Source organism: Budorcas taxicolor, chromosome 16, assembly GCF_023091745.1.
Source record: "Budorcas taxicolor isolate Tak-1 chromosome 16, Takin1.1, whole genome shotgun sequence".
Lineage (NCBI taxonomy): Eukaryota > Metazoa > Chordata > Mammalia > Artiodactyla > Bovidae > Budorcas > Budorcas taxicolor.
Genome location: NC_068925.1, coordinates 73,753,199 through 73,779,695, shown reverse-complemented (window position 1 = coordinate 73,779,695; position 26,497 = coordinate 73,753,199). Strand labels below are relative to the sequence as shown.

The following is a 26,497-nucleotide window of genomic DNA, read 5'->3' as shown; positions in this document are numbered from 1 at the left end:
ACCTGGTACAGCAAAATAAAAGGAAACCCTACTGTTTAGCTACCATCCCGCATAATCTCATTTCCCAGCCCCTCAGTGGTAAGGAACCAGTAATCACCTTTCTGTCTCTATTTATGTCTTTCTTTTCCTCTTCTGGAGTTTCACATGAATGGAACTGTCACACGAGTGTATGTTCCTCGGTTCTTTGTCTCGTCACAACAAAGATTTGGAGTGACGGACGTTAAAGCCCCCTCGGCGAGTCACAGCTCTCGGGTCTTGGATAGACCGTGTTATAGCTCTCAGGTCTCGAAAGGACCGTGTTATAGCTCTTAGACAAATCAGTGTTACAGCTCAGTGTTACAGCTCTATTTTATTTAGAAGATAGCAGGAAAATCCATCTTCAAAGCATGAGGGCATGTCGATCCAAAGACGCTAAGACAAGAGCGCCCCAGTGCGTGGGCAAGAGAGAGCTAGCTAGCTTTGGTTCCTCTTTTTATATGTTTATCTCTCCCTGGGCCTGTCCTATGTAAATTGGGCCAGCCAGGAGTGTTGTTTGTTTTACCTGAGGTCCTCACTCCAGTCCATGGACCTTCTTTTGTTCTATTTTCCCTTCTTTGTCTTTTAGCCACCGCCATTTGGGATTCCTTTTCCCTATTCTACCTACCTAACAGAATCATACAATATGTGGTCTTTTGTGGCTCACTTCATTCACTTAGCATGATGTTTTCAACATTCATGTTGCAGTGTGAATCTTCATTATTTTTTTTATGGCTGAATAATATTCTCTGGTATGACTTACTATGTTTTGTTTATCCATTTGTACATCAGTGGACATTTGGGTTGTCCAACATTTGGGCTGTTGTGAATTATGCTACTGTGTACATTTGGGTGCAAGTTGCTGGGTAGACATCTGTTTTCATTTCTCTTGGGTGTAAGCCCAAGAGTGGAATTGCTGGGTCATATGGTAACTGTGGGTTTCCCAGGCAGCGCTAGTGGTAAAGATCCCACCTGCCAATCCAGGAGATGTAAGAGACGTGGGTTCCATCCCTGGGTGGGGAAGATCCCCTGGAGGAGAGCACGGCAACCCACTCCAGTAATCTTGCCTGGAGAATCCATGGAGAGAAGAGCCTGGTGGGCTACAGTCCATAGGGTCACAAAAAGTTGGACATGACTGATGCGACTTAGCATGCATGCATGGTAACTGTATGTTTAATTATGTTAAGAATTGCCAAATATTTTCTAAAGTGGCTGCATCATTTTACTTTCCTGCCAACACACAGTGTATGACGGTTCCAATTTCTCCGTATTTGTGCCACCCTTGTTGATCTGACTTTTTACACTTCTCGCCATCCTAGTGGATGTGAATTCATGTGAGATTTTGAAAGGACTGGGGAAGGATTTTTTCCTTTCTAATAGTTTTTAATGCCATGTATGTGTGTATACACACACACACATATTTATGACTTCAAAGTGTGCCCTTTGCTGGTGTCTGTAAAAGCACAGCTGCTAAGGGGTCCTCTTGCTTACAATAATAAAGCAGATTTTAGTATTTGTTAATCCAAAAATCTCACCACCCAGAACCGTCGTGGGAGACAGTGAAACGTGTGCATTGAGAGGAGGAAGGGGAGTGGTGGGAGAGGCGGGAGCAGGTGGTGTGTTTCCTGGAACGAGCGTCCTTCCCAGGAGATGGCTCCACTTCTTGTCTCTGCGTCTGACGGGTCCCTCTGTCTTGCAGGAGGTCTGGCGCTGGCCCAGGTGCTCTTCTTCTACGTGAAGTACTTGGTGCTCTTCGGTGTCCCGGCTCTGCTCATGCGCCTGGATGGACTCAGGCCGCCGCCGCTCCCTCGCTGTGTGAGCACCATGTTCAGCTTCACGGGGATGTGGAGGTCAGTGGCTCTGTCTGTCAGGCTCCTTTGGGGATATCAAGTTGGAGGAGCCACCATCCTTTCTCTGCCCTTCGCTCAAGTCGCCTTTGGCACTTAGGTTTTTTTAATCTAACAGATTGATAATCCATATTTTCTGAACCTCTCAAACATATTGTCAGGCTATGAAAAGTTGGGAGATAAAGTTTCTCACCCAGTTTGTGTAAAGATGCACAAAGGGCTGTGCCTAAAGTGGTTTCTTACTAATTTGGGACATAATATATATACTGATGATTTTATTGCTGTCTGTTTTTCTTGAAAATGACGTCTTTGTATGTGGGACTGTAGACTAAAAAAATAGACTTAATTTTATTTTTTATTTTTCTTAATACCAAAAACGTAAAAAAAAAAGAAAAAATATATAGACTTAGTTAATAGTACAGGGCAGGCATTTACTAGCTCTCAGATCCAGAGCAACATACTTCAAATGTGAGCTTGTTTTTTTGTCTTTTGCATGGTAATAAAAATGATAATGGTACTGATAATACTCATCTCTGAAAGTCGTTTTGAAGATTTAAGAAGCTGATGCATACGTATAAAGCATCTGGCACACAGGAGGTGTCTACGAACGTTAGCTTTTATCCTTCTAACTCCTGTACTCAAGCACCTTGGATAGGCGGGTGCTTTTTCTGAGTGTTCTTAGTCTTCTTGATTTAGCCCCATGGACGTACAGTCTGCCTGGAGTCTCTGTTCTGAAAGATCTCTCGGCCCCCTGCCGTTTCTGGCTGTTGCTCTCCAGATGGGCTCGCTTGCTGCTGGGTTTTATTGTCGCTTCCAGCGTGAAACCAGTGGCAGGCTGGCGCTTGCAATTGCAAGCCTAATGTAAGAACCTGAGGGTGGGAACTCGCGCATCTGTGGGAGGCAGTATCTACTTAAACTGTGTTCTTTAGAAGCCTCCATTTGGCAGCCCCCTTGTCCTGGCCCTGCTCAGAAAATCCATTCTGGTTCATCCAGTCTTATATTTCATCCCGGAGCTCAGTGAGTATTGCTCTCTCTAATGTTGCTCTTGCAAAAGGGGGTAGCTAACAGGCAATATCCTAGTTTTCCATCATAATTTATTACAGGGACTGAATTGATCTAAGCCTCTGTGAATGCAGTTTATTTTTGCTGCCATCTGCTTCTTTGGATTGGAAATACTATCTGATTATTGTAAAGAATGTAAGTAATTTCTCTGATTTGTCTTTAATTACTTTATCGAATATCATAGGTTGCCCAGCTGTAATGGTAAATTTAGAAAAAGGGGCTCTCTCTAGCCAGGGAGCCAGGAAGTGGTTTTGTTTGGAAGGTGAGCCTGATGGGAAGGCTTTATTCATTTTGACGTGTTCATAAAAGTAATTTACTGAATAAATGGGTTGGGACCTAAGCATGACCTATGGGTATGTCACGAGTCCCTTGTGGGCACCCAGCAGGGTTCCTCGGCCTCCTTGATGTGAATGCTTGCGCTCAAGCATATCTTGGGAAGCATGTTCTCCTAAAGAGCTTCTCCAGTGTTGGTTGGGGTAATAAGTAATCTTGGCTCTTGGGAGCCATGCTGGCTCTAGGCTAATTAATTATTTTTTGTCCAAGATCCTCTGTTGTGTACAAACCACTGAGGTGCAGAAAGCATATCTACCAAGACCTTTGTCATTCTTGTTAGAAACTAGACTTGAATAGTGTGGACCCTGAGTTGTTGAAACCTTCTCCTCCGTATCAGTTACTGTGGGCAAGAGAGTGATCATGAAAAGTTTCTCCGAGTGACTCCTTGGAGTGATGTGCTTCTGAAGCGAGCTGTATACAAGGGAGTGTGCGGAAATGGCAAACACGGTCCTTCCTGGGAGTGACCTCAATGTGTGTCCTGGCTTCTTTCAGCTTGCGTGGGTGTGGATTTCTCCCATCACATTTGCTTTAGCTTCTTAAGGGTTTTCTGATTTGCCACTTGTATTTAGAGACACTCAGGGCTTCACTCTTGGTATACAATAACTATTCCACATGAAGTTGTTGAATTTAGGAAGGGAGATGAACTCTTTTTGAGGAATTTGGTGCACAGTTTAAGGCTCAGAAGAAGTAGTTTTTAACTGAGAAAAGAAGGAATAAAACTTATAGATTCTCCTTTGCACACTTTCCTCCATCCTTAGTTTATCGTGTTCATAGTCAGGATCTGGTCGCATAACCCTATAGTGGTCCTGGCCCTCATCTTCTCTGACTTTTCTCCTTAAGAAGACATGTCAAGGGAAGATAAAAATTTCAATTTGTAATTTCTATTTACATCTAATATCTCTGGGCCATCACTGAGGCATTGCTGCAGACTGGGCATTGCTCCAGCCCCTTCCTGGGTTTAGGTTCAAGTTGAATTGAGTCATGAGCAGCTGGGAAAGCTGGTGATGCAAATTATTCTGCTCTATTGTGGCCGCCATTCATACAGTGACACAAAGGGCATGGTGGATGGGAAGTGGAGGAAAGAGGCTTAAAAACCATCTCCAGAGATTGTTTAATGGCTACCTAAGCTTCTAGAAAATCCACACTGAATGAGGTTTAGAGCTGAGGGTGAGAGATGGATTTTTAGCCCCCCATTTGAAAGGAGCCATACACATCTGAACTCCATGCTGGTGGACCGCACTCTCAGTCCACTTAGCAGCGAGAGAAGACTTGCGGCCGGCAGCCTACTGTAGCAGAGGAATCTGAGCTCTACATCACACAGGAGGTAAAACTGGCCATCAGCTGAGAGATAATGTTCCTTGACATGATAGTTCAAATTGATCACGAAAAATTGCTATTTGCAGAGACGGCTCAAACCTGAAAGTTAGGGCCTGACTGACAGATTTATTATATATATATATTTTTTTTTTTTTTTCTTTTTTTTTCCTATTTGCTCTTCTGTTTTGTATAATTCTTGCTCAAATATTTGCAGGCAGAACAAACCGCTAAGGAGTGTGTGTTTTCCCACTTGTGTGATTTTTCTGTGGCTGTACAGACATGAGAAATTGAGAATTTTCTGCTTAATTTTTGGGTTTCATGGTTTAATTTAGGTAGGCTGAGGTCTGTAATGAGCATCTTTTGCCAGAAGTCATTAAAGATGACACTGTGTGTCTAAGGTTCCAAATTAGAACTCTGATTTGATTTCTAGCTGTGGAAGCAAAGTGTGCAAAGTGATAGAATTTCCCATGGTGGCTGGTGAGTTACAGGTCAATTTCAATTATCCCCGGAATTTCTCACAGCTTGCCCTCTGAATTTCCTGAATTATGATGCTCTCTGGTCTTCACAGGCAAACTCACCACTACTTATTCCAGAGGGATCTGGGTACTGTTGGTGGCGACTAGGCCTTAATATATGGGGACATCTATGAGCTGGGATGGCAGGAACCCAAGCCCCCCTTTTCAGTGGGGCTTTGAGTTTGGGCTTTCAGTGGGTCAGTAGAAGAATTTAGGTCCCGATAGCTCAGTTGGTAAAGATTCTGCCTGTAATGCAGGAGACCCCAGTTCAATTCCTGGGTCAGGAAGATCCCCTGGAGAAGGGATAGGCTACCCACTCCAGTATTCTTGGGCTTTCCTTGTGGCTCAGCTGGTAAAGAATCTGCCTGCAATGCAGGAGACCTGGATTTGATCCCTGGGTTGGGAAGATCCCCTGGAGAAGGGAAAGGCTACCCACTCCGGTATTCTGGCCTGGAGAATTCCATGGACTGTATAGTCCACGGGGTCACAAAGAGTCGAACACGACTGAGGGAAAGTTCACATCAGCATCAGATAGAGAGTTGGTTCAGGCCTGCAGTAGGTGATAGAACCAGCCACACCAACTACTGGCTTCACTTGAGTCCTACCTTTGAATCATGTTTATCCTCAGGTTGCAGGGCAGGATGGCAAACATGGAGTTTGTGAAACACTATCTACCAGCATGGCTGGGTGGAAAGCAGGGGAAGTGTGAACATAAAGGAGAAAAAGATGCTTATTAACAGGTGCTGTTAATAGGGGCTCACTTTTTTTTTGAAGATAACATAGTAACTAAGGGCTTCCTATGCCAGGTACTAGCTGTGTAATTTGGGCAAATAATTAAAATTCTCCAGGGGAATCTTTTTGTTTCTAAAATAGAGATAAGAATAGCACTTGCCTTACAGCAGTGAGCTGAGGGGTGATTAAGCCTGGGGTATAGTCGGTCCTCAGGAGGTGATAGCTTCTTACTGTTTTGCGCTGGAAAATGTAGCAAAGCCAGAGGTGCCTGAGAGATGGGCAGGGCTGGGGAAGCAGCGGGCAGGGATGGGACTGGCTGGGGAGAGGCTCTGGTCCAGCTCAGAGCCTGAGATGTAACAGTTCAGAGAGCCGGAGTGTGGTAGACAAGAGACGGGCTCTGCCCTCGGTGGGTAGCTTGATCCAGTCACTTTTGCCTCAGTTTCCCCATCTGTTAAATGAGAGCCAGACTCTTTCACTAGGTGATGGCTATGATCCCTAGTTCTGTATTAGCCCCACACTGGATGGATATAAGATGTCTAGTATCCTGGTGCTGAAGTACTCCCAGCCCCCTCCCCCATATGTAGTTGGGCTTGTGATTTAACGTCCTTATGCTTGCATTTTCTGGGGTATTAAAATGGGGCAAACCATAGTGCTTGTCTCACTGGGGAAGTACGAGGATGAAGTGAGTTCATGTACTAAAACAGTGAACACAAGCAGGCAGTGTAGACATGAACATATTAGCTACTAATTGTAATTGCAGACATGAGGGTGACGGTGGCACTGTTTGTTTTCTAATTTCCGAGAAAACAAAGGCCTGGGAGGGCGAGTGATTGAGGAGGTGGACAGTGATGGCGGTAGGGGGGGCGGGGCGGAGATAATGTATGGGAAGTGTGGGTTGCAAAATGGAAGCATGGGGGTCCCCAACATCTAGACCATTGCAACCTCCCTCTCACTCTTGTGGGAGTTCTCTTTGCAAATAGTTTCCACTACTGGGCATTTCCAGGAGTCTAGATGGGAAAACAGTGGAAACGGTGTCAGACTTTATATTTTTGGGCTCCAAAATCACTGCAGATGTTGACTGCAGCCATGAAATTAAAAGATGCTTACTCCTTGGAAGGAACGTTATGACCAACCTAGATAGCATATTCAAAAGCAGAGACATTACTTTGCCAACAAAGATCCGTCTAGTCATAGCTATGGTTTTTCTAGTGGTCATGTATGGATGTGAGAGTTGGACTGTGAAGAAAGCTGAGCGCTGAAGAATTGATGCTTTTGAAGTGTGGTGTTGGAGAAGACTCTTGAGAGTCCCTTAGACTGCAAGGAGATCCAACCAGTCCATTCTAAAGGAGATCAACCCTGGGTGTTCTTTGGAAGGAATGATGCTACAGCTGAAACTCCAGTACTTTGGCCACATCATGTGAAGAGTTGACTCATTGGAAAAGACTCTGATGCTGGAAGGGATTGAGGGCAGGAGGAGAAGGGGACGACCGAGGATGAGATGGCTGGATGGCATCACTGACTCGATGGATGTGAGTTTGAATGAACTCCGGGAGTTGGTGATGGACAGGGAGGCCTGGCGTGATGCGATTCATGGGGTTGCAAAGAGTCGGACACGACTGAGCGACTGAACTGAACTGAACTGACAGCTTAGTTGTGAAGCATCTACCTGCCAATGCAGGAGATATGGGTTTGATTCCTGGGTGGGGAGGATCCCCTGGAGAAGGAAATGGCAACCCACTCCAGTATTCTTGCCTGGAGAATTCCATGGACAGAGGAGCCCAGTGGGCTACAGTCCACAGGGTCGCAAAGAGACACATCTGAGCTATTAAACAACAACAGCTGGGCATTTGTACTACCTCATGCTTTGGGTACCTCTGTTAGTCTGTCCTTCTCTCTTCTGAGTCCCATCTCCACAGACTCAGAAGACTTGTTTTCTTTCTTCTTACACTCATACTTCAATCCCTTCACCTTTTTCTCCAAATGCAGACTTCTGTAAATCAAAGCAGGAAGGGGACCTCAGGTTGAGGCAGATTTTAGGAACCGTCATTAGGTTTTACTTCCTGGATTTACTTTGACTTCAGAGACAGTTTCTCTGCTCTTCTCTCTATTTTCGTTCTGTGTGGGGAGTATTTTCAGTCCACATACTACTGAGCGACCCTCAGACTTCTTAGAGTAAGGAGCGCTTTGATGCAGGGAACTCCAGAACATCTTCAGATGGAAGGCTTTTGTTGGTCACTGGTCACCAGAGCCTAGACGTGGAGTCCAGCTACCTGCATTTGAATCCTGGCTCTGTTCCCTGTTACCCAGTGACCCCTCCATGCCTTAGCTTCCTTCTCTGGAAAGTGGAGATGTTACAATACTCACCTCTGGGAACAGCCACCCCGCGCTTGTCACAGCGGCAGCCACGTTCCATGCAGTAGTTTTCTCTTTACTTGCTCACTCTCCAGCAGATGATGAGCTTTTGAGAGCAATGATCGAATCTTGCTTTGGTTCACATTATGTCCCCAGGTCCCTCCGGGGTATCCAGCCTGTAGTGGGCACTCTGCAATTTTGGACACGGGGTCCGAAGAGCCAGATTTTTGGATAGTTTGATCTGAATTCGGGATGGTTGCTCTGTGTCACCTGCACTGACATGTCCTTGCTCAGGTGCATACGCACACCTTGGCCTCTGTTGGTACCCTGCCCTCTCCATCTCTCTGTTTTTCTCATTAAATGTGTGTACATGGCATGTCAAAATATTGCGTCTTCTTGCAATTTTCCTGAGAGTGAATCTGCCGGGTGAGGGATGAGGGACGCCTGCCTTTCTTACTTAATTATTGTTGTTATTTTATCAGACCTTGTGCCACATCCTTGATACCAGGTGACGGGAAAAGGCTGCAAAACTTATAGGAAGAAAAGAGATTCCATCCAGACGTGGATGTGAGAGAGGAGTTTGACAGCTGTTTGTCTTGGGAGACAGGATTCTTCCGAGGCAGGGGCTTACCGTGGCAGATGAAGACTGCGGAAGCAGGATGGGGACGGAAGTGCTTTGAAAACATGCCCTCCCAGTGAATATGGTTGACCCCTGAACAATGCAGGGGTTGGGGCACTGGGCCTCCTGATGGTTGAAAGTCCATGTATAATTTATAGTCAGCCCTCTGTGATTCTGCATCCTTGGATTCAGTCACCCTTGGACCACATAGGACTGCAATATATACTCCTGAAAGAAATCGAGTGTAAGTGGACCCGCACAGTTCAAACCTATGTTGTTCAAGGGTCAGCTGTAATAGTAGGAGTAACAATGATAGTATTAATAGCAGTAATGGCAGCTGCAGCAGCAAACTCTAAGTGCATACATCATGCCAGGCACATTTCTAAGTGCTTTTATGTATTTATTTAATCCTCACAAGACACGTATGGTGTAGGTTCTGTCATCCCCGTCATTCACAAATGATGAAACTGACAGAATCACACAGTCTAAATCCTTCAATGACACCTCTGGTGAGTGGTGGCGCTGGGATTTGAACCCAAGTATGTGGCTATAGCGTCTGTGACCGTGATCACTGCCTTTCACCGTCTCCAGTGAAATGGAGCTGGGGTGGGTCTGGAGTGAAAGGCTTGTGTGGTGGGTTCTGGGACTCAGGGGTACCTGAGGATGATGGTGGCTTCTTTACTGGCTCCCTGGGAGGTGAAGGACTCCAGATTCCCCAGAGCCCTGCCTGATCTGGCCCCTGCTACTGGCTCTCATTCTCTGTGTTTTGAGCACTTGCCATGGGACAGTCTAATGGGGACGAGGATGTGAATTTAAAGATGAATAGAATTGCATTGTGACAGTTGCTGTGAAGGGGAGATCCCTGGTGCTCTCACAACCTGTGTAGAGATTTGTTCTCGTCAGAAAAGCGCCTCTGCTGAGATGTGGATTGTTGAGGGGAAGGGGAAAGAGTATTCCAGGAGGAGGGAACGGCATGTCCAAAGGCCCTGTGGTGGGAGGCCGTGGCAGTTCTCTGGCCTAAAGAAGGCCATCCTCCTGGACTCTGCAGGGGGTGAGAAGAGAGGGCAGTCGGGCAGTGGGTTGACCTCCCTGCACCAAAGGGAAGAGGAGATAGGGAGTCGCCACTTAACCCTGGAAAACTGCCTGAGGGACTGGTGTGGAGTCCCTGGGGCTTCTGTTGGTACCTTACCTCATGTTGCAAACAGCAATCCAGAAGCAGCTGTCTCAGTGGGGGTGGGGGGGGGTGCTTCACCTGCGGCTGCATAGACATTGACTTTATCTCCTGCATTGTCCCCTCCTGTGTCTCCCGGCCCCTGGCCGCCCTGCTGGCTGTCCTCTTCCTGTGTTTCTTTACCACGTCAGGCTGGGTCATGTCCTCTTTGCCGACAAGGATGGACAATTGCTCCATATCTGCTGATCTTTAACCTTCTGGGCCCTCAGCATGATCTTACTTCTTTTTCACACCCTCCCTTCAGCAAACTAGTGTTGCTTTTTGCCCCACCTCAGTTCTGAGGATTAAATTCAAAGTGCAGCCTACTATTTCTCTGAAACATTTATAGGTATTTTGATATTTCAGTTTTACATTTGTGTGTGGTCAAGTCTCTTATTCTTTTCTTGTATAGTTCCTACCTCTGGTGATAATTGAAGAAAGTCCCGTTGACATTTATTTATTTTTGTATAAGGCAAGAAGCCTTCATTTGGGAATCCACAAGCTACTGAAAGTGTTTTTCTGTAGATTCTCAGAAACCTGCTGTCTGTAGTCTCTTCATCAGGTAGCACTGGACCTTGGCACATAGTAGGCCCTCAACATCTGCTATTTCCTAAATGTAAGGTAATCCCCCATGGCTCCTACTCCTTTCAAAGATAAAAGGGAAATTGGCTTACATGTGAAGTGTGGGTCAAATTTCATTTATTTCTGATGGCTAACCTGCCATCCTGATGGCATTTATGGTGCATTTATATTAATAAAATGCTGCCTATTCCCATGTAATCTGTTGCTTGTGTGATACCTGAGGTTCTTTTTGGCACGCCACTCACAGCACGTCTTGAAAATGTCACATTTCTATCTTTTCTGTATCGAATGACTTACTATTAGAATCCAAGAGGGAACTTGTGTTTCTTTATTGGGTCTGGTGCAGAAAAGACAAGAGGGTGTGAGTAAAGATAACAGCTCTTTCATTCCTCCTCATTAGAAGCTAAAAACCAGCAAACTAATCAGCCACCATCACCACCACCACAACAACACGAAAAGGAAAACTGAAAGGACTTTCGTTATTTCTGGGACAATAGAATAGAGAGAGGCTGTCCTGTTGCTTGCAGTGGGTGGGAAGGAGAGTGAAACCCTCATTGTGAACCGTCAGTGGTGTTTGTGCGAAAGCAAAGGATAAGGCTCCAATTTGGAACCTCTGAGGACAAGAAAGGGGCTGAAGTGGGCATCATCTGGGATGGGAAGATTATGCCCACGGAGGTCTGAGTCACTGAACCTCAGATTCTCATCCCGGGACCCCCTGGAACTGTCCCTCCATTGCTTCTCCTCTCTGTCCTCGCTGCCCATTTTGTATAATATAATGTGTCCTGCCTATGGCCTGGGCTTGGGAGGAGTACGACCAGCTTCCGTAGCTGTCAGTTGAGGGGAAACCAGGCTGTTGCTTCTCTGTCTTGACTGAAGATTGCTCCTGGCATCACAGATTGCCCCCCGCCCCCCTCCCCCTCCCCCCCATTGCATGTTCCTGGGAAAATTTGGTCTAAACTGTGGTCAGATTCCACATTACTCTTGCTAGTGGACTGCGGAATAGGCCTCAAATGATAGTGTGTATTAGAATCATTCACAGGGCTTGGCAGAGTAGGAGGTCACATCTAGATTCTGTTTGAGTAATTTGCGGTAGGGCCCACAAATCTGAATTTTATCAAGCAACTAAGGAGCTTGTGTGGTGCACAGACTATACTTTGAGAAGCAGCCATCACCCTTAGCCTTAGGAAGGAATCCAGGTTCTTGCAAAGTCCTTCCTGGTCTGGTCCCTGCTACTGTCTTTCATTCTCTATATTTTGACCACTTGCCATGTGACAGTCTAATGGGGAAAAAGGAGGTGAATTTAAAGACAAAGAGAACTGTGCCATGACATGTTGTGAAGGGGATATCCGTGGTGCTCTTTAGGACCTCATCACAGAAAGCTCCTCTGCTGAGATGTGGACTGACTTGAGATCTGAAGGTTGAGGTGGAGGGGAACGAGTATTCCAGGAGGAGGGAATGGCATGTCCAAAGGCCCTGTGGCAATTCTCTGGTCTGCAGACAGCACGTGTGTGGGAATCATTGGAGATGACGTTGGATATAGGTGGCATCTCTGACCAAGGATGACCTTGTTGGCTCAGGGAGGAGTTTAGAATTCAAACAAAGACTGAGATTTTAGGACTTCAGCACTTTCAGTCTGGCTGAAGAGGTTTGAGCCTGTAAAGAGATAAAAAAAGGATTGGCTAGAGAAGGCAATGGCACCCCACTCCAGTACTCTTGCCTGGAGAATCCCATGGACAGAGGAGCCTGGTGGGCTGCAGTCCATGGGGTCGCTGAGAGTCGGGCACTACTGAGCGACTTCACTTTTGCTTTTCACTTTCATGCATTGGAGAAGGAAATGGCAACCCACTCCAGTATTCTTGCCTGGAGAATCCCAGGGATGGGGGAGCCTGGTGGGCTGCCGTCTATGGGGTTGCACAGAGTTGGACACGACTGAAGAAACTTAGCAGCAGCAGCAGCAGAGAAGGTCAACTTCTCTTGATAAATAAAAAAGAAAAACTGGAGAGCATGTTTTACGAAGAAGAACCAAGAGAGTGTTTTGAGAAAAGAGGAAGTGGTCCCCAGAGCCCAGTGCTTCTGAGAGGTTGAGGTTGATAAAGCCTTTGGGGTTTGTCAACTGGAGATTATTACTAACTTTATCAAGAAAGCTTGTTTCAGTGGAGTAAAGGGGCTGGAGGCTGGATATGAAGGGTTTCAGTGTGAGTGGGGAGGGAACCCTTGTCTCCTTACAGTCCCTCCCTCAATTCCATGTTCTGGCTCTATTGGACTATTTGCTGCCCTCCAAGGCTCTCTGAATGCAGAGTTCCAAAGAATAGCAAGGAGAGATAAGAAAGCCTTTTAAAGTGAACAATGCAAAGAAATAGAGGAAAACAGCAAACTGGGAAAGACTAGAGATCTCTTCAAGAAAATTGGAGATACCAAGGGAACATTTCATGCAAAGAAATGGTAAGGATTTAATGGAAGCAGAAGAGATTAAGAAGAGGTGGCAAGAATACGCAGAAGAGCTATATAAAAAAGGCCTTAATGACCTGAATAACACAGTGTTGTGGTCATTTACCTAGAGCCAGACATCCTGGAGTGTGAAGTCCAGTGGGCCTTAGGAAGCATTACTGCAAACAAAGCTAGTGGAGGTGATGGAATTCCAGCTGAGCTATTTCAAGTCCTAAAAGATGATGCTGTGAAAGTGCTGCACTCAGTGTGCCAGCAAATTTGGAAAACTCAGCAGTGGCCACAGGACTGGAAAAGGCTAATTTTCATTCCAATCCCAAAGAAGGACAATGCCAAAGAATGCTCAAACTACTGCACAATTGTGCTCTTTTCACATGCTAGCAAGATAATGCTCAAAATTCTTCAAGCGAGGCTTCAACAGTACATAAACCGAGAATTTCCAGGTATACAAGCTATATTTAGAAAAGGTAGAGGAATCACTCCAGTATTCTTGCCTGGAGAATCCCAGGGATGGGGGAGCCTGGTGGGCTGCCATCTATGGGGTTGCACAGAGTTGGACACGACTGAAGCGACTTAGCAGCAGCAGCAGCAGAGGAATCAGAGATCATATTGCCAACAGCCGAAGGATCATAGAGAAAGCAAGTACATTCCAGAAAAACATCTACTTCTCCTTTATTAACTGTGCTAAATTCTTTGACTGTGTGGATCACAACAAACTATGGACAATTCTTCAAGAGATGAGAATACCAGACCACCTTACCTGCCTCCTGCGAAACCTGAATGAATGCACGTCAAGAAGCATCAGTTAGAACAAGGCATGGAACAATGGACTGGTTCCAAATTGAGGAAGGAGTATATCAAGCCTCTATATTGTCACCCTGCTTATTTAACTTATATGCAGAGTACATCATGCTAAATGCTGGGCTGGATGAATCACAATGTTTGAGCAAACTCCAGGAGATAGTAAGGATAGGGTAACACGGTGTGTTGCAGTCCATGGGGTTGCAAAGAGTTTAGCACACAGTTTAGCGACTGAACAACAGCAACAATATATATGAGTGTGTGTGCGCTAAGTCGCTTCAGTTGTGTCCAGCTCTGTGCGACCCTATGGATTCTAGCCCACCAGGCTCCTCTGTCCATGGGATTCTCCAGGCAAGAATACTGGAATGGGTTGCCGTGCCCTCCTCCAGGGGATCTTGCTGACCTAGGGATCAAACCTGCATCTCTTTTGTCTAATCTGCATTGGCAGTTGGGTCTTTACCACTACTGTCACCTGGGAGCGTACGTATATATGTGTATGTATGTAAATGTATATATATAATTATACAATTATAAAATATGTATGTGTGTATATGTGTCAGGTAGGGCTTTGTAAGCTATTATGCATTTTATCGGAGTTAGATAGTTTACTATTTAGTATTCTCCAGAGAAACAGAACCAGTAATATGTGTAGTTGACACGTATGGTTTTCAATAGTTAATACTAGAGTTGTAGTAAATACTACACTATCAATAGTGAATAGTAGACTGTCCACAGTCGGTTGAATTCATGGATTTGGAGGGCAGACTTTAAGCTGTGTGTGCATTTTTGATGGAGGCAGTGGGTTGGAGCCCCTACCCCCACAGTGTTCAAAGGTCAACTGTATATATGAGGAGATTTAATTGTTTTAGGAATTGGCTCATGTGACTGTGGAGGCTCAGAAGCCTCACCGGGTGCCATCTGCATGCTGGAGGCCCAGGAAAGCTGGTGGTGCGATTTAGTCTGAGTACAAAGGCCTGCTAACCAGGAGAACTAATGGTGTAAGTCCTGGTCCAAAGGCCTGAGAATCCGGGGCTGATGTAAGACGTTCTGATAATCAGTAGTATGTGTGTCTGAGGGAAAGAAATACATGTCTCAGCTCCAGGAGACAGTGAATTCCCCTTTCCCCTGCATTTTTGTTCTATTCAGAGCCTCCATGGGTTGGGTGATGCCCACCATTGCTGAGATTTGTTGTTGTTAAGTTGCTCAGTTGTGTCTGACTCTTTGCAACCCCATGGACTGCAGCACGCCAGGCTCCTCTGTCCTTCACCATTTCCCAGAGCTTGCTCACACTCATGTCCATTGAGTTGATGATGCCATCCAACCATCTCATCCTCTGAGGGTGTATCTTCTTTATTCAGCTTACTGATTCAAGTGCTAATCTCTGGGAAACACTCGCAGGAACACACCTAGAAATAACGTCTTACCAGTTATCTGAGCATCCTTTAACTCAGCCACGTTGACACAAAGTGAACCATTCCTGATGAGCAGCCATGGAAAGGATTTGAGCTGGAAGTGACATTGTGCTATGTTAGGGGACTAGTCCTTAGGGGTCAGGGCAGGAGCAGTGAGCAGGTAAGAGGGTGTGGCAGTCACCCAGAGCCAGGCCTTGTCATTGTGATGCTCACAGCTTACTTTCCAGCCCCTTCCCTGCCCCTAAACCACTCCCACTTTACAAAGGGAGCCCAGCCTCAGGAGGAACTGAGGGCTGAACCGCAGGACTGCTGTACCCAGTGCTGCGGGTGCCCATCTAGACAGAGGTGGGCTCCAGGTTGAAACTGAACTAATTGAAGCTTTAGTTTCTGTGAAGCAGGTTGGCAGTCTGCACTGTTGGGCTTGCACATTCAAATTACTTTAAATCCAGGGCGCCAAGTAATTAGATAGAAAAGGACTCAGTTCATTGTTTTTCTTAATGGAAGGTACGTACGTATTCTTACTCTTTTGACTTAACTTTTCACAGCCACGATCACAGCCCTTGAGAACCACATCTCATTCCCCTTGACAGGGAAGGGGAACGTGGCCAGACAGATTGCCTGCGTGGAGGTATTTGCAGCCAGAGTAGAGTGTAGGAAGAATTCGTGTCACGTTGCTGCAACGCTCGCATGAATACAGAGAAGACTTTGGGTGATGCATTATTAAAGGCACGCGCGGCCTTGTATACAATTTAAGTGTGAACTTATTAGCATTTCAGGCTGATGCCACTTTTAGATTTAATTAGGTTTCAGGCTTCAATCGATTTATTAAATGAATTTCTCACTGCTTAAAAGGTGTAATATGTTCACGACAGTAGCCTTTCATCACTCTCTCCTCATTTCCTCATGCACTCAAGCAGATCTTGACTTCCCATCTTGGATTTAGAGCCCGGGGTTCTTTCCTGAAGATACCGTGTTGTTTGGGGGAGCCTCCGCATTGTCAGACATGAATGCACCTCTTGTAGAGTTACCACCGGTAAATTTAACTAGTGCGCAAATAGAGGGCTGTTTTCTGTCTCGGTGGCCGTGTGTCACTGTGAGTCTTCCTACTGTTAGGTTGGCATGGAGTCCACGGACCTTTATTTCAACTCCTATGAGAAAAGCATTGAGACTGTTCAAATAGTGGAAAATTACATGCAATGCATCAAACCATATTAGTGATTCTCAGGATGGGCTGGAGAACCAGACCATAACGTGCAGTCGTTTACACTGATGTTTACACTGATGGTGACCTTTGTGTGGAAGAGTGCAATGAACGCCTCTCTGAGCCTCTGGAGGGTCCTAACCCCGCTGTTAGTGTTGCCTGCCTGCCTGAACTTGAGTCAGCTATTGGGCCACTGAGCTGGGACTGCCTCATCTCTGAAGTAGGGCTCCTGATACTTCAGCACCCTAAGGCAGGGAGGGGTCTGCTTGATTTCTAATGGTTCCTTCCAGCTTTTTGCCTTCCTTGGTGGCTCAGTGGTAAAGAATCCGCCTGCAATGCAGGAGACCTTGGTTTGATCCCTGGGTTGGGAAGATCCCCTGGAGAAGGGAAAGGATACCCACTCCAGCATTCTAGCCTAGAGAATTCCATGGACTATATAGTCCATGGGGTTGTAAAGAGGCGGACATGACTGAGCCACATTCACCTTCACTTCCAGCTTTAGGTTTCATGTATGTGTGTGTGTGTGTGTGTGTGTGTGTGTGTACACACACCTTAGTATGGGGGAAGGGGAAATGGTATTAAAAATAGATACGTTTCTGGTTGTGTTTAATAACTATCTAGACAATATCTATAATACCAAGTAGAAGAAGTAATGTATTTTAGATTTCTCACAAACTGGGACCTCAGCTCCCAGAAGAAAGTTGTTTGCATTACATGTACTCTGTATCTTCAAATGTATTGCGTTTTGAAAGTTCAGTTGGAATGGGGATTAAGACACAGCAACCAAAGTAGGATAAGTATAAATACACATTTCTATAGCATAAATCTCTTTCTGTAGTATACAGATAAATCCCTTTTTACCACAGAGCAAAAGTTGTGTTCAGAATGCTATGAATTCACAATACAGGGGGAAAAAAAATGAGTAAAGAAGTAAAGCCCAGAGGCAGAATGGGATTGTGGCTGATTGGCAGGCTCATCTTTGAAGAGAGGGCTAATTTTATTTATTTTTTGCAAAACTCAGCATGGGGGATAGGATATATAAGAGGTCTGTGAATTAAAAAAAAATAACTTCAGATTTTCCACCTGTTTATTGTTCATGTAGGAATGATAAACCCTATCATTAACTCCACTCCTGATGTCTTCCAGAGGAGAGAAGTGCTGGGCTGCCATGGAGCTGTAGTTGTAGGGTTTCCTATGATCTGGAAGATTTCCACAGCCCTTCTCTCTTTTATGACTTTAAAGAGTTTGATTCTCCCTTATTTCATAGGACATTCCCCATTTAAAATTTGTCTGCTGCTTCCTTGTGAGTAGATTTAGGTTGTATCTGATTTGGACATCATGTATGGAGACAGATCATGTGCAGCTGTGCCAGTGGTAACGTTAGTTTCCTCCATCCTGGAAGAGTAAACTGGACACGTCAGTGGATATTGATTAATATCCTGTATGTTGTTGTTTCATCGCTAAGTCGTGTCCAACTCTTTTGTGACCCCATGGACTGTAGCCTGCCAGGCTTCTCTGTCCATAGGATTTCCCAGGCAAAAATACTGGAGTTAAACAAATGTGGGAGAGGCTACTGTTTCCAATAGAAGGCCGAATGCTAACTAATTAGTGTCAAAGTTGGAAAATCATCTTTTTACATCTTTCTCTTCCAGGGAGTCTTCCCAACCCAGGGATCAAACCTGCATCTCCTGCATTGGCAGGAGGGTTCTTTACCCTTGAGCCACCAGGGAAACTGCAATCTACTACACAGTTACTACTATATGCATGCTAAGTTACTTCAGTTGTGTCCAGCTCTTTGCAACCCTATAGACTGTAGCTGGCTTGGCTCCTCTGTCCATGGGATTCTCCCAGCCAGAATACTGAAATGGGTTGCCATGCCCTCTTCCAGGGGATTTCCAGACCCAGGGATTGAACCTTGCTTTGGCAGGCAGGCTCTTTACCACTGGCCCCACCTGGGAGATGAAGTTACTACTATAGTTACATTTTTTGCCCTTGTAACTCATAAACATTCTGTGGGAGACATATTAGTATCATACCAATATTCTACTCTTCTTCAAGACTTTCCCCCACATTTAGCATTATGTGTGATCCTTGCCCAAGCCAGTCTTTACGTAGTGGTTGTAAAAAGATGATTTTCCAACTTTGGCACTAATTAGTTAGCACTCAGCCTTCTATTGGAAACAGCAGCCTCTCCCGCATTTGTTTCACTCACTATTATCTGTATCTGTATGGTTGCAGCACTTTCTATTTTCCAGAGGTTTATAATTTATTACTGTACTTAATTTTTTAGTGCTCACGTTGTTGCAGCTTTAGCTGGTGGGGCCCCATCCTCCTGCCATGGACATGCTTAAGTGGTTGGGCTGGATACTTCCTATGTGCAAACCTGCCTGCCATCACCTCTCCCTCTGGGGTCCCAGAAGTGTCTACTTGAACCTCAGTGTCTTGCCTCAGGTCTGGTGGCTTTGAGAAGAAGAGGGAGGGAAGCAGGTATGTGAGGATGTGAGTGAGGAAAGAGAGAGAACAAAGCGGCCGGACCTCCCCCGTGCAAGAGGGGACCCAGGACGTGGATGAGGGTGGGAATGAGGGACTCACCTGTGTGCTTGACCGTTAACGCAGGAACTCCTCCCTGTCGTACACGAGGCACAGTCAGGGTCCTGGAAGGTGACCACTCCGAGACTAGTCCTCTGTGGTTTCAGGATCTATAGACTTCTTCACCAGTCGCCTCTGCTCAGAGCTATGGCCTCATCCTTGCAATCACAGATGTTTAAGAACTCGGCCTATTTAATCGCCTCCTCGGGTGCCCCCACCTGAACCGACACGTGGACGTCTTCCGCCAGCCACTCTTCGCGTCCCAGGCCCGCTTGGTCCATGAGATCTGGGGCTACATGTTGTTTGTGTTGTTTTGTGTTTCCGGGGCCATCTCATAAACTGTGATGTTGGGCCTTAGTTTCTTTTAATGCTGCAAGAGAGAATAGAATTATGATCTTCAGAATCCTCCTCAGCCTTAAAAGTCTCTAATTCTGAAAACTGAGGTAGGAATTTTATATGCCTGAATTGATATTGTCACATATCTGTCCTTTCCCCTCAGCCCTACAGATTCTGCTCTTGGGTCAAGCAAAATACGCATTTCACAAGGTTACCTTCTTTCATAATGTCTTATTCTCCAAATTATCCCTGATGATAAAAGGATAATCAGGATGTTAATTAATGCATTTGCAGGCTGTAACGTAGATATGTATAGGCACAAAGTATTCTCATAAGAAGGGAAATGGATTTCTGTAACAGTCTGTGAAAGGGCACATTTCTGAATTCCTCTGAAGGCTACATTAAGTTAATACTTACCGTAATGAAGCCACTCCAATCAGCTTCTCATTTCTTCTTCGCTCATTTTGAAGGATTGTTCTGGAGATGCTGAAAGTGCTATTCACGTTATTAATAATCAGAGCTTTTGACCAGAGACTGGGCGCTCTTCCTGGCTCTCTGACCATCTGCAGCCCTGTGTCCTGATCAGCTAGATGATGGTGGGACTGGCAGAGGGTGTGTCCATTCAGGGGACAGTCAGGGTCCACCCACAGACCCTCAGTGTGGAAGAGGAACAGCGGTATATCAGTGTCATACACCCTATCACACCTGCTCCTGAGGCAGGTAAGGATAGCGGATTTGGCCCAGTACTCTTTCTGTAGTTTGTGTACTTAAGAAGTTAGGGACTTCTGCAAACTCAGGAGTCAGGAGTATCCAGCTCAGGAGTCAGTGTCATCTAAGAGCAAGCCTCTTGGTTCTCTTCTTGTTGGTGTCAGTGACAAGACAGCAAGTGTCCCCTCCTCCATGTCATTAAATCCTGCACCGGCTGCTGGCCTAAAGGAAACCTTGATTTACTCTTCATACTGTGGCTTTGAAAACCTCGTCAGCTGTTTTTCAAAAGGAGGGGGAAATCTGCCCCTGAAGAAGATGAAAAGGAGCAATAACAAAGCCCCCCCCCGTCCCTCTCAGCCTAAAGCCATGGAATTATTTTACGTTGTTTTCATTGAATGTGCTTCTTGCCTGTGATGGGATTTTTCAGGTTTCACTTCCAAGAAGTCCAGACTTTGGGGCAAAGGGTGGGAGAAGTCAGAACAGAACGGAGGCTGCCGTGCATCTGAGTGGCTGTAGGGGAGCCTGAGCCTCAGCCAGATGGCAGCACAGCAGGTGTGAATGGCGAGAGGCGCTCAGGACCAAGGATGAGCACACCGGGCTTTGCAGAACTGGGAGGGTGTGGTGCTGGCTACGTATGCCCAGGATCAGTGTAGACTCAAAAATAATGGAAAGCAACCAAGAAGGCTTTTTCCCAATGGAAGAAGGTAGACACGGTTTCCTGCAGGGCCACACAACACCTCTTTGAGTTTCTTCCTGGACTTCAAAGGGAGTGATCTGTGGGGCATCCAGGGGGAAGACAGGGATCAGGAGTGTTCTGAAGGAAGGTTTGTGGAAGTTGCCCGGAGCACCGTCCTCCTCCACGCTTGTTTCGACGACCAGGAAGGATGGATTTGTTTCATTGTGATGAGCTACAAGGGATGGGTCGTGAACAGTTTGGAAGAGGGGTGCAGAGTTGCTAGAGAACTGGACATTGCAGGAGTTCGTAATCCAGAGGGACACCTGTAAAAGTCACCTGGCTCTTCCTTCCTTTCTCCTGGGCTTCCTCTAAACCTTCTGTATCACACATTGCCTCATCTCCTTCAGGTCTTGACTCAGAGGTCATATTCAAAGTGAGACTCAGCCTGACCATCCCACCCATCTCCCTTAACCGCCTTTATTCTTTCTGTTTGCTCCAGTATTCACCAGCCCCTAATATGCTATAGTACCTGTAATGTGTGTTGATTATTGTGTCTCTCTCCTTGATGGAGCAGAAGCTCCATGCTTGTCTGTGTTGTTCACCGATGCCTTCCATGGGCCCAAGCAATGCCTTGCACCTAGTAGGTGTTCATTTATTACTTGCTCAATGGGTGAATGAAATGACTAAGATAGAAAACATTCACAGAGAGCCAAGAAGCTGAATAAGATCTTGGTTTGTGTTATTGTTTATTTGCTCAGTTGTGTCTGAGTCTTTGCAGCCCTGTGGACTGTAGCCCTCCAGGCTCCTCTGTCCATGGGATTTCCCAGGCAAGAATACTGGAGTGGGTTGCCATTTCCATCTCCAGGGGATCTTCCCGACACAGGGATCAAACCCTTGTCTCTTGCATTGGAGGCAGATTCTTTACTGCTGAGCCATTCAGGAAGCCCAAGGATCCTGCTGCTGCTGCTGCTAAGTCGTTTCAGTCGTGTCCGACTCTGTGCGACCCCATAGACGGCAGCCCACCAGGCTCCCCCGTCCCTGGGATTCTCCAGGCAAGAACACTGGAGTGGGTTGCCTTTTCCTTCTCCAATGCATGAAAGTGAAAAGTGAAAGTGAAGTCGCTCAGTCACGTCCGACTCGTCGCGACCCAATGGACTGCAGCCTACCAGGCTTCTCCATCCATGAGATTTTCCAGGCAAGAGTACTGGAGTGGGGTGCCATTGCCTTCTCCACCAAGGATCCTGGAGGAATACTATTATCAAGATTGGTGTAAGACTGGTATAAGAAGGAAAGGGAATTTCCATAACCAAAGATGGACAACAAAAGCAATGCTTTCATGAATGGTTTACCATAAATTCTAGCAACTGTTTTGCACCAGTGGGTGCTTGTTCACTCAAGACTCAATCTCTTTGATTTAAAAAAGGCATTACTTTGGTTTTATTCATTTCTGGTACAACTGAACTTGAATATGTTATTTCTTTCAAATATGACAGTTTTGCGAAAAGGTTGTGTTACTGCTGGAAATAGTTTTCTGCTGGCCCTAAAAAGCCAGGTGGAGGAAGTGGGGAGGTTGGTGAAGCTGGAGGGAAGGTAGTGGAGAAGCAGAGAAGGAGCCCAGGCCTCGGGCTGCACTGGGATTCTTTAGAAGGAACCGTGGAGAAGTTGCTCGGAGGCCCAATGTAACTGCATAATTGCTCTCCATAATTAAATACAGACATGCTGTGTAAACACTGATTAAACTCTTCGTGAGAGGGAAGTAGGACTAATTTGAGGATCTGATTTTGTGCTCCTTGACTGGTGTTTATAATTGTCCCCATAACATTATTCCATTTGTTCTCAGCCTCCTCAAGTTGTTGTTGTTGTTGTTGTTGTTGTTTATGGCAGTTCTTCTTGACCAGGGTCTCTTTTTGTAATGTTCTGTCTCCTCCATCGCAGTTGGTGTTCAGTATAGTCCTGGTGACTGTCAGCTGCTGTGTTTCATTCCGTTTCTTATTTGGAGCTTACAAAGCTGAGGTTATAGATCACGTGTCCTACATGCTGACTAATCTGGAAAGTCCAGGAAAACTGCCCCTGACCGTACTAATCAGAGCACAGACCTCTCGAATGCATGCCTTGAGTTAAAGAGGGGCTCAGTGGAAAGTTCTGGAAGCTTATCCCACTTCAGGGGCTTCCCAGGTGGCTATCCCACTCCCAAGGATTTGCCCCTACTGGTCTGTAGTGCTCCTTTTGGGAAGGTCATTATATCACACCCTGTTATTTCAAATGAGCAGAGGGGGCTTATCTGTAGGAGGCATAGTCCTTAAACATTTTTCCACGTCCTAGCACAACCACTGAGATAAGGAAACAGAGAATCTTATGAGCCCATTTTATTTGCTTATTTTTATTTTTGGAAGTTGATTGTAGTTGATGCGCAGTGTTACGTTCCTTTCTGCTGTACAGCAAAGTGGCCCAGTTATGCGCGTGTATGTTCTTTGTCGTGCTGTTTTCCATTGTGGTTTATTACAGGGTGTTGAATATAGCTCCCTGTGCTACACAGTGGGACCTTGTTGTTTATCCATCCTGTATATACTAGTTTGCATCTGCTAATCCCACACTCCAAGTCCTCCTCTCCTCCTCCCATCTCCCCCTTGGCAACCCTGCAAGTGTTTTCCTTATGAACCTATTTTAGAAAGAAAAGTAACTTGACAGAAGTCCACGATGTATCTGAAACACACCGTTCTGAGATCTGGTGATCAGTCAAGAGGCCCCTAAATCAGCCCAGGTTTGGCATCTGAGCTTGGCTTCCTGAAGTCTGATAAGGAAGCGGACTCTGGGCTCAGAGACTATCAGGCCTTCAAGTTACACTGTGCCTCAATGAAGTGATGAGCCAAGTAATGTTTTAGAAGAAGGGGAGACAAATAGATTTGTTAAAGTAGAAGAGAAGTAGGCTTTAACATATTCTAAAGAATGAAAAATGGTAAAGAATCTGCCCGCAATGCAGGGAACTTGCACGAGACTCGGGTTCGATTCCTGGGTTAGGAAGACCCCCTGGAGGAGGAAATGGCAGCCCACTCCAGTATTGTTGCCTGGGAGAGCCCATGGACAGGGGAGCCTGGTGGGCTCCAGTCCATGGGTGTTGAGGTCCTTTAATGGACCGGAACCTGGTGGTCCAGAGTTGACCGATAAGAAAGTAAAGGAGAGAGAAAGAGGTTGATATTCCTTGGTTTATGCAGAAAGCCAATAAAGCCCCTGGCATGAGGCTTGTCTGTTCACAAAGGCCTCAGGCGCCCTCTCAAGGGGGTGAAGGCACAGAGCGCCTTCTCGAGAGGGTCTTAGAAGCCTGGGCAGGAAAGTGAACCCAGAGGACCTCTGTGCTCCAGGGGATCAGCCTGAAAAAAAGAGAGAGAGAGAGAGAAAGCAAGACACGGGGACCAAAGCTCTGATGGAGCAGAGGTGTTTTATTCAACATTGTGTAGGTATTTATACTGTCTTACAAGATAGCTATTTTCAGCAGAGATAAAATCAAAACTTACAAGGAAACACGAGGTCACCCATATGAAAGAGAGAGGGTTGTAAATAACCACTTTTACCATAAGGTTCATAAAAAGGAAGAGGGTACTTATCACCATATAGAAAAACTAACGAAGGAAATGCCTGGATTCCTCAGCCCCCAGGAGAGGCTTGCCTCTCCTCTTGATTCCTGAATATTCAGGAATTACTGAGGAACAGAGAATTCCTGACAGATCCAAAACAGCACACAGGAAGCCTCCTGTTAAATGCTTCCTGGCACATGGGGTCGCAGACAGTCGGACATGACCAAGCAACTAAAGAGCAACAATAACAACAGCAAAGAGAGGAAAGTGTATCCCTGAGCATCTCAGAGAAACGTCAGTCACCTGCCGACACTCTGCCAGAAGTAAGGACCACAGATTTAAGTGACGAGGACATGTCTTTACTGATTTTCTTGAGCCACCTTCATTTGGCCTTGAGACACCCTTACTTAGTCTCAGCTCCCGGGAGAATTCTCTAGAAGATATCCCCTCTGGTCATGAAAAATGAGACTCAAATACCAAATCTGAGAACGTTCATGTTCACCCAAGAGGTGGTATTCTGGCTGAATCAGATGCCTCATAAAAGTTCCCAGGTTTGACATGCCTCTGTGTCCTCGGGCAAATGTCTGTAATGAGATTATTAGTCAGAACTCATGTTCTCACAAAAGGGATGAAACAGGGCCCACAGACCTGACGGTGGCATTCTCTGGAAATCGAACTTGCGGTCTGTGGCATTTAACCTGGGCGTCATGTTTTAATTTTTGTCAAGTTCAAGCTCAGAAATAGGGAAAGATGGTGAAGACGTTGATCTCCTAAGAAAAACATTCCACAGGAGAGATTTTTTTTTTACTTTCAATTTAGAAGAATACTTAAATTTTTTCACACCAGAGACAAAAACAAAAGCACATTGCAAGGAGCAGGCAAAACCCAGAAACTGCCTAAAGAAAAAGTTGAGAAGAGCCAACGTGTGTTTAGGTTTCTTCACTATGTAACCATCTCATGTAACCTGCCCAAAGACACCAGTTTTTTATGAGGTTAAATGAAACCCTTGGTTGGCAGTGGGAAGCGATGGAAGAGGGTGTTTTCTTTATGCGCTGCCAAGCCTGGCCCAGGCCCCTCAGGCCGTTCTCAGCAGGACCACCACCGGCCCTCAGAACTGGCCTCCCCACCGCCTCTGTCCCCTCACGGAGGCCAGGGTGGGATCCTCGTAGAAAGGGAATCACTGGTCTCTCATTCCTTTGCTTAACCATGTTTAATGGCTGCCGCAGGCCCTTAGGATCAACCGCAGACTCCTCTGATGTGCAGGCTTCTTGAGAGGCGGAGTAAAGGAGAGGTTACTGCTGTGGGCTCTGGAGCCTCCTGGCCTAGGATTTGCCTCTGTTGCTTCCCAGCTGAGACCCCTCAGGCCAGCTGTTTGTCTCCTGGGGCTTCTGCTGCCTCCACTGTAAAATGGAGAAAATAGTAATAATAGAATCCTTCGGGGCTATCAGTTCAGTTCAGTCGCTCAGTCGTGTCCGAGTCTTTGCGACCCCATGAATTGCAGCACGCCAGGCCTCCCTGTCCATCACCAACTCTCAGGGTTCACTCAGACTCACGTCCATCGAGTCATTGATGCCATCCAGCCATCTCATCCTCTGTCGTCCCCTTCTCCTCCTGCCCCCAATCCCTCCCAGCATCAGAGTCTTTTCCAATGAGTCAACTCTTCGCATGAGGTGGCCAAAGTACTGGAGTTTCAGGGCTATAGTGAAGACTAAATTAGTTTTAACACATGCCAAACACACAATAAACTCTATCATGATGTCTGTTTATATTCTATTCTCAGTTTGCCTGTGCCCCTCGTTTGTACCAAGGAAGCAGATTCCTTCCCCACCTCCATTCACCTACTGGGACATATTTCCTTTGGTCTCTTGATTCTGTAAGTTGCTTTGTTTTTCTGGAATGTTGCCACACACACACTCTCGTACACATTTATCTCCATCCTCTGTGTTCACCTACTACATCCTCTGGCTAACTCTTCAACCTCCAAAGCTCGGCTGCTTTACTCTGATCAGCCCACCTGGATACTGCTTGCATCTTCTTGACTCCACTGCTCCAGGTTTTCCTTTAAACACACCATTTATCACAATACAGTGAGGGCCTGTTCACAGTGAGGTCTTACTGCTCTTATCTTTGTGAAAGAGGAATTTGTCTTGCTCACATCTGCATACTCACTGTT

The 26,497-nt window shown here is 46.0% G+C and overlaps 1 protein-coding gene across 1 annotated transcript in view; it reads left to right on the top strand.

Annotated features, from left to right (window-relative positions):
• HHAT (hedgehog acyltransferase) overlaps positions 1–26,497 on the top strand; it is a 340,320-nt gene that overhangs the window by 120,146 nt on the left and 193,677 nt on the right. The window contains exon 7 of the mRNA XM_052654045.1: positions 1,715–1,865. Coding sequence (XP_052510005.1) covers positions 1,715–1,865 — 151 coding nt within the window. The remainder of the gene's footprint in view (positions 1–1,714; positions 1,866–26,497) is intronic.